Here is an 8,632-nt window from a genome sequence, read left to right as displayed (position 1 = left end):
TGACCTATTTTGCTGAAAGCTGACAAGATTAAAGGGGAATGTCTGATTTATAGATAGCACTGATTTTCCACACTGTCTTCCAGAGAGTGGAGAGGAACAGCATAGCACCTAAAATGCTGCTGCTTATGGGCTATCAATGGCAACCTAGAACTAAAAACAACCCACCCTGGCGATTGGGTCATTGATTGGCTCCCTGATTGGCCGGCTCGGCTGTCAGTCAGAGGCTGCACTTGCTGGTTCGTTGTACCCACGATTTAGCGAGGAGAGGGGGGACTAATCTTTGCGTAGGCTGCAGCCGTAGGATTGTGTCGCAGCGTGTCCCTGCTGAGGGCTCTCAGAGCATCTGTGGGAAAACCAGTCAGAGAAAGCGGCTCCATCTTCGTCCTTCAGAGCCAAGCAGCGACCGCTCGGAGCAACTTAAACGTGTAAATGGAGTTTCAATCGTTGTCGTGACTGTTTTCCGCCGCCTCTCACCCTGCAGGAGACTGCGTTGAAGTTGCAGCAGCAGCAGCAGCAGCAGCATCCACACCACCGCGTCTCCATCCTCTGCAGCCATGGGAACCGTCCTCTCCATATCTCCGGCGACCAAGAAGGCGTCTATTATGGACGCCGAGATCGCAGGAGATGGAGTCAAAAACGACAAGGGCATCAGGCACTCCATGTTCGTGTCTCTCTCCTGGAAGAAGCTGGTGGCCAGTTCGGCCAAGAAGAGCGCCAAGAAAGTGACCCCGAACCCGCTGCCCGCCCGCGAACTCCCGTCCAACCAGGTGGCTCAGCTCAACAGCGAAAACATCCGGAAAACGCACCAAACCGAGGAGAAGAAACCCAAAGTGCCGATCCCGGTCCCGGTTCCCACGGTGCCCACGCAGAACAAGGAGGCTGCTGCCCAAAACGGGAGGCTTTCCTCGGTGCAGAAGCAGCCCAGCAGCCAGTCCCTGCTGTCGCCGAGGCGGATAGTCATCCAGGCTTCCACCGGGGAGCTGCTTCGCTCTTTGGGGGACTTCATGTGCCGCAGGTGTTTTAAACTGAAGGATCTGAACAGCGGGGAGGTGATCCTCTGGTTCCGAAACATCGACCGGACTCTTTTGATCCAGGGCTGGCAGGACCAGGGCTTCATCACGCCGGCCAACGTGGTGTTCGTGTACCTGCTGTGCGAAGACACGGTGACGGACAGCATCGACAGCCTGGCCGAGCTGCAGGGCACCTTTCAGACTTGCCTCTACCTCGCGTACTCCTACATGGGCAGCGAGATCTCCTACCCACTCAAGCCGTTCATGATCGAGGCGAACAAGGACGTTTTCTGGGAGACGTCGCTCCGGATCATCAACAGGATGAGTGCCAAAATGCTGCAGCTCAATGCAGACCCGCACTTTTTCACCGAGGTCTTCCAGGACCTCAAAAACCAGAGGGATAGCAGCGAGCCGAACCTGGACCGCTGACATGGAACCGTACGAGACCCGGGGCTGTTTTTTATTTTCAACATGAATGTTCTGCAAAACCACATCACGGGTGGTTTTGAATGTAAAGGCCAACGTTGAAGGCTCTTCACGTCTGGGCTGACTCTCTCTCTCTCTCCCTCCCCCCCCCCTCTCTCCCTCTCTCTCTCATGATGTTACACAACTTCAGTGCGGTGTTTAGGCTACAGTGTAGGAGATTTCATAACTGCATGCCAATGGTGTATTGTCCTCTTTCGTCTTGTCCCTGGAGTGAGACAGGGGATTGGCTTCGTGGCGCGGAGTGACACCCAAATTCCCCGTTTCACTCACGATTGGCCTACTTTCCGGGCAGGGAGGTGGATGTCGCAGTGAGCTGAGGTGTTCCAGGCAGGACCAGAAATAGATCTGGTGTCTGTGAGGAGCCGAGAGACGGAGCTGTCCGAGGTGCTGACCTGTGCAGCCATTTCTCCTCCTCTCCCTGCTATTTGAATCACAACAGAGCTTAAGAAGACCAAATTCAGCCACTCAGCACACTCTCGGAACATTAGCCTAAGCCTTGTAAGTATAGGTGCACAGCATAGCCAGCTTTATTTTAAAAAAAGAAATCTGGTAGATAAGCTCTTAGACATGCAACAGATACCAGAAGCCTGTTTGATCAAACATATTAGTTAAGTGTATAGCTGTAGATACTCCTCTGAGGGTAGCAGAGGCGAAAAGCTACTCTCCGTCTGCAAACTTTGAATAGATACTGCAGAAAAGCTGTGCACGGCTATCTTCATGCCTGGTTGGAATATAACTGTTCTCAGCTTTTGTGTGATTAAAACCGCCATTTTCTCCACATGAAACACCTCACTTTGCAATGTAATAGGCCTAACTCGCTTTTGCCTGCCAACATCAGACTTCAGTGGCGCACCTGTAAGTGGGCCGATGGATATGAGAGTGTGGGGCAGAAATGTAAAATAAGCGAAGGGGGTATCTGAACCCCTGAAATGTGCGAAAGCGCACCAAACGGGTCTAGAAATGGCCTTAGAGCAAGGTCATCAACCCAAGGCCCCTGTTGTGTACTGCTCGGCAGAGGCCGACATAACTGAATGAGACTGACTGGAATGTACAGTTTTTGAAGAGATTTTTTGAAGAATCTCACTTGTGCCAACTATCAAAATACTCTTGGCCTGAATCTCTATGGTTTACATGTACATATTCCACATTTATTTTGAAGTTGCTCCTTGTTTTCTTTTTCTCTGCCTGTTCCGAAGGTGGCCGTATACGATATAGTCCAAGTATAATGGAAAGAAATAGAGCTGAACGGTCAAATGGTATTTTTTGCCCTACTTTGTAAATGTTCTCTATTCAGTTCAGGACAGATGTTTCCTCATAATGTAAAAAAAAGTGAATGTGAAGGTCTCATTACTGACAGAAGACTTTTTTTTTTTTCATTTGTACACATCATTGCAGTTTCTATAAGCTAAACAGTGATTTGACTCCAAGCTTAGAGGGCAAACCTGACAGTTATTCTTCAGTATTAAGCTCCGTCTAAGTGATCATTGTGATGTTGTGAGCCCATTGCTTGGAAAGTGGAATATAATGTTGCTATTTTGCACAGCTGTGAACAAACCCTTGATGTTTTGCACAGTGGTATAACATAATGATCATGTACTAGTGTTTCCTTTCAGGCACTGGAGTGTTTGCCATTAATTAAGTTTTGCAGTTCATTTCACCAAGTCTTGCTCTAGGATGATCACCTGTGAACTGGATTTTTTGTACAGATCATTTTCCCTGTATGTCAGCTATGGAAAGTGATATTTAGATGTGTGTGTTGTCTGTGGTGTTGCGCCACAGTTGCATTCACTCTCTCTCTCTCTCTCTATGTTAATAAAAAGGTCAGTACAGTAATTATTTATGGTGACCATGACGAAATAAATCCAAACGTACATAGGATCTCTTGTCTCTCGCATTGTTTTGTTTATTTAGCATTTTGTCTTAATCTTTAGAAGTGGCTGGTACCGTGTATATCTTGATGCGTTTCGGACAACGCTTGCAGTTCGCCGAAGCAGTAATTAACTTGGACAGCTTCATATCCACTCACACACCAAGTAATCCTTTGATTTGCAGGGAACCCTTGAGAATGAGTCTATGATGAATATGCTTACTGGGGATGGTACCACAGGTTGCCATGAGACTGAAACTCATGAGATTTTATTGGTTGCCATGAAACTAAAACCCACAAGACAGAGGGATTCTCACATGGAAGAGTTGACTGAGCCCAGATGTACAGATAGAGAGGCAAAGATTTTAGGATAACATTGTAATGATGGCAAACGGATGATAATGCATCTGAAAGAGCAGCTGCATTTAATCCTAGGACATGTTGCAGTTGATATACCTGTGTTGAACACAGCGCAGTAAGCTGACACATATAAAGCGTATTTTTGGTATCCTGCCCGTGTGTCCTGGGTATTTTAATCGAGGCCACGTACTGAAATGGGAGCACGGAAACCAATCAGCGAGAACGTAAATTGTAAAAACAAGAAACTGAGGAGGAATCTGCAAGCATCAATCAGCTAAACTCCTCTAACGCTCTGCATCACATGAGATATGCCAAGGTGATGAAGGGGTTTTAAAATATGCCTTACTTGAGTTGTATTTGACATTAAAATGTAAGAGATTATAATGTCTCAGAAGCCTCCTTAGTTTAGAGCATGGGGACATTGATGGTATGCTGTATGAGGGACTGGAGCTGAATTGATAAGGGCTTCCTCCTGTTTTTTATGAATAAGCCACGTGGCCTGGAGGGTTCCTTCATGTGATTGGTTAGAATCTGCTGCAGTCTCAGAACTGTCTGTGACTCTCTCTCTCTCTCTCTCTCTCTCTCTCTCTCTCAGTGGCTGTCTTATAGTATCTATTTACAGAGCAAAAAAGAAGAAAAGCAGACATACAGAAAATGACAAAAAGGGGAGTAGATGAGAAGGCAAAAGAGATACAGAGAGGAAAGCGACAGACAGGTTTCTGTTTCATTCATTTACTGCCAACTGATGTCAGTCCGATGATGATAAGGAGCCGGATCAATGCATCATCATGCTAATGTTTTAATGTTGTTCTCATCTAAGCTCTTTAAATGTGAGTTTGTCTCCAAGTTGTCCTTGTATTCCCTCTGTAAGAAATAACATATAGGTACTTAATTGTTTGATTTCTGGTGGTATTAAGCAGTTTGTGATATAAAAATCCCTTAAAAATGTGACTTTCATGTCAGCTAGATAGTTACATAGTCAGTAACGTGGTCTTTGCGGTCAAACAGCTGACTGATTTTGTACTTGTTTTGGCTTTTTTTCCCCAAAAAATCTTTACAGGTCGACTTCATGGCAGAATCCTGCAGCAGCATTATGTAACAGCCTCCTAATGCAGTGTTGTGAGTCTTCTCTTTATTATCAAGATTCAGCAGAAGTCTCCTGCATATCTGTCTGCCAGCCTGCTTTCAGCATTCTTCTCCGCTGTGTCTCTATAGTAACGGGTAGGTAAGTGAATGAGAGCTGGACAAAGTGTGCTGTGTGGGGCTGAGCGTGGGCTGAACCACTGCACAACACATCCACAGTGTGAGGGTCTGTCACTGCAGGCATGTCTCCGACTCCTCCGCGTTCTGAGGTACATCTGCCTTGGTGCTGCCGTCTTTCCCACCTCTCTGGGTTTGTCTTCTTTAGCTTCAGAAATGAAAGAGAGGACTTAGAGCGCAGTCCATCCCCTGCATTACCGATGTCAGATTTTTACTTCTGCTTAAGCACATTGATCGTCATCACATTCTCAAACCGCAGACACAGATGACAGTGGCCAGAGGCTTAGATACGGTGTCAATATATGAGGATTATGTGGGATTTATCGAGGTTTGTAATTTGACCAAAAACCTAATAACCAGGAGACCAGTGTGCATATATATATATATATACTGTATATACACACACAGTATGTGTAGGCTGTAGTCATACTGAAGAACTGCATTTGCATGTGCATCTTATTTTCTATTACATAATACAGCGAAGTCACTTAAGAGATCACCTCTCGTAATGTTATTAAGGCCAATGGGTCACACAGCATACACACACAGGCATAAGGATGTGTAATGCCACAGTGCAGTCGTCTGTATATCCTGTTGGCTGCGACTGACAGATTCTTGAATGAAATGTTTGCAACATGATGTAAAAGGTTAATGATATACACTACTAACAAAAAGTTAGGGATATTCGACTTTCAGGTGAAATATATGGAAAATGTAAAAAGTGAATGCTACAGTGATATTATATCATGAAAGTAGGGCATTTAAAGTAGAAGCATGCAATGGTAATTTTATTCATCTTGAACAATTTATTGAAAGAAAAGCTAACAACAGTGGAGGGTATACCACAACAAAACATTTTCAGTGTCAACTGTTAGGTGTTGTCTTGGTCTCATGATGTCAGAATGTGAACAGCATGATGAGGAGGACTGTTTAAATACCAATTCTAACTGAAGCAGGAAATGTATTGGTCGATTCATGGATCAAACCTGTTGTGAATGTTGCTGTTAAGCTTCTTGTTAGAGAACAGCAACTTGTGCAAAAAGTACTGAAACACTCAACAGTTGGACATGTGCATTCAAAGGTTTAGAGAAGGTCACATTAAGTTCACCTGGAAAGGTTAGAATGCATTTTAGGTTCATCCTGAAATTTCACCTGAAAGCCGAATATCCCTAACTTTTATAACCCTAGCACTTTTACTCATGCAAGCTACTGTAATTTAATTATTTAAATAAATTGAATTTATCGACAACAAGAAGTTCAAAGAAAATAGAATGTTTGACAATTAGACCCCATTGTGGCATTATGATTTAAATCTATGCTAATTTATGCTTCTATGTTAAGTCTCATTTTATTCTGCTTTATACTTAAAGCAAAATTCACTGTACTTTTTACTCCACTATATTAACTGAGCTAGCTAACTACTTAATTCTCTAATTAAGATTTTATGTTACAAAATATGAATTATTAGCTACTCTTCTGAAATATAAAGCACTGTTAGAGAGAAGGTCATTGGTTCTGCTTGTGAGCCCTCACAAAAAAACTCAGTTGAGATCTCTTGTCACATTTCAGGTGTCTATGAGTTGCGAGCAGTTCCATGGAGACATTTCCTGTTCAACCTTCTCAGATGGTATCATACAAACTCAAAGAAGTGAAACTAATATCACACAAAAGAGCAGAGATTAGAGAGAAATCTTGGTATTTGTACGGCAGAACTTTTCTATGACATCAACCATCATATGTTTCCTTCATCTTGTGACCTGGAGGGGCCTGTAGCTCCACTTCAGCCATCTATAACAGCAAAATGCAGAACATTTGAACTACCAAACCAGCACTTTTGATATATTTTGATTATATTTCATAACACTGAAGTACTTAAGTTTTAGTTTGATTGCAGAACGCTTGCTTGTAATGGAGTAATTTGAGATTAATGTATTCGTGCTTACTTTTGCTTCTTCCACCACTTGTGAAAGTTAAGAAATATACATCTTCACCATTATGGGTACAGTCACAGTGTTCTCTTGACTGTAAACCTATAGGGACCCTACAGGGATTATGTCTATTTCGCTCTTGCTACATAACCTCCCTGCTAATCCCTTTAACTAGATTACACCAGCGTGCAGCTGCAGCAAGAGGCAGTTAGTTGCCACTTTTACATAGCACTCTGTGGTCAGGCTCATTGAGGAAACTCGGCCAAAGAATTTTAATTCACTTCACAGTTCATGTCATTAAAGAGTGTTATAAGTCATCTACTGCCATGTTATGTGGTGTATGTGTTATATAACTAGATACTGTTTTGTTTTTATGCAGTATACTAATTCTGTCATTCGCCACACACCCAGGCCTACACAGTGTTTATTGTTACTGTCTCTCTTAATTTGCCGATGAATCACTTCACACCATGAATCTGCATGAATATTCATCCATTTAGTTTTATGTAAGAGCCACAATCCGACCCTGGATTTTGAAGTACAGAGGTGTACATTACAGAAGCAAATTGTTTCTTGTCCTGTTTCTGTTTCTTGTCTTCCATCTTTAATATTTGCCAAATTTTAAAACATTTTTAATTCATATTGCACCAAAATGGAATAAACATAGACAGGAGATTGATTTTAGCCACGCTTATAATATGTTCACGAGTTGTTTTTGAGTTTTTAGAGCACGGAATCTGAGTCTGCACCCGCACAGGTGAGTTTCTCTGAAAAACCACATTGGTCTAAATTGTTCTTCCCCATTTTCTTTTACTTCGCTTGTTTCTCTTTTCCTTACCTCTTAAAGTCTTTCACCCTTCCCCACATCTCTTCCTCTCCCTCTAATTCTCAAGTCTATTTTGGCACCACGTAGGTGTGTTGTTCTAATTAAGCTCAGACTTCATTACCACTCTCTCCAGCTGGAAGAATGACTCACTGACTGCAACACTTCACAGAGCCACACAAAGCCCACTGACTGCTGTACCATGTGTCCTGATGATGCACTGTTGTGGGACAGAGGAATCTTTTTTTACCTGAATATGTGACTCATATATACCTGTCAGGACATAATATAATGTTGAGCAAATGTTATAAAAATGTGAATTTTATAAAAGTTCAGTACACCATACAGTTTTTTTTTCCTTTTCATGATGTCCTCTTCGTATTCATTACTCCAGCGATTGATTTTCAGACAATACAGCTCGTGGCCCATGAATGCAACACCATGTTGCAACCTACTGTCTGTTCTCAGATGTCAAAGATTCCCACCACAACATGTGTGCACCTCCTTCCATCCTCTGACAAAATCCATCTTTTTTGAAACTGCACATATTACGTACAATTGTAACGTAAGATTGTCCTAAAAAAAGTAAAGATTACCACATGTTCATGTGTGACTCAAGCAGTTTTGAATGTCTATAAATTGATTTCTACACCAAACCGACAGGAACTGAAACCAAGCAGGTACAAAAACCATTAATAAAACATGTACATTTATCATATGCTTTGAAAAATGATAGATGGTGATGTAAAGCGGAAGCCAAATGTTTTGTAGAAGATTAGTTAAAACGTGGATAAATCTGCATGTGGTCCTTGAAGTAGTTTCAGTGGCCTGGGTCCTGAGGACTGGCTTGAGAGGCAGGCTGTCTCTACATCTACGTCTATATATCTAATAATTAAAA

At 42.7% G+C, this 8,632-nt stretch overlaps 1 protein-coding gene across 1 annotated transcript; it reads left to right on the top strand.

The window, feature by feature from the left end:
* The first annotated feature begins 554 nt into the window (after window positions 1-554).
* cdk5r2b (cyclin dependent kinase 5, regulatory subunit 2b (p39)) lies at window positions 555-1,439 on the top strand. Its single transcript, XM_070838620.1, has one exon. The coding sequence runs from the start codon at window positions 555-557 to the stop codon at window positions 1,437-1,439; it is 885 nt and encodes a 294-aa protein (XP_070694721.1).
* Window positions 1,440-8,632: the final 7,193 nt, after the last annotated feature.

Source organism: Pempheris klunzingeri, chromosome 10 (genome assembly GCF_042242105.1).
Source record: "Pempheris klunzingeri isolate RE-2024b chromosome 10, fPemKlu1.hap1, whole genome shotgun sequence".
Taxonomy (NCBI): Eukaryota; Metazoa; Chordata; class Actinopteri; order Acropomatiformes; family Pempheridae; genus Pempheris; species Pempheris klunzingeri.
This window is presented reverse-complemented; position numbering and strand designations above follow the sequence as displayed.

Excerpts from the sequence above, each read along its gene's own strand:
- cdk5r2b (XM_070838620.1), top strand. The coding sequence starts at position 555 with ATGGGAACCGTCCTCTCCATATCTCCGGCGACCAAGAAGGCGTCTATT.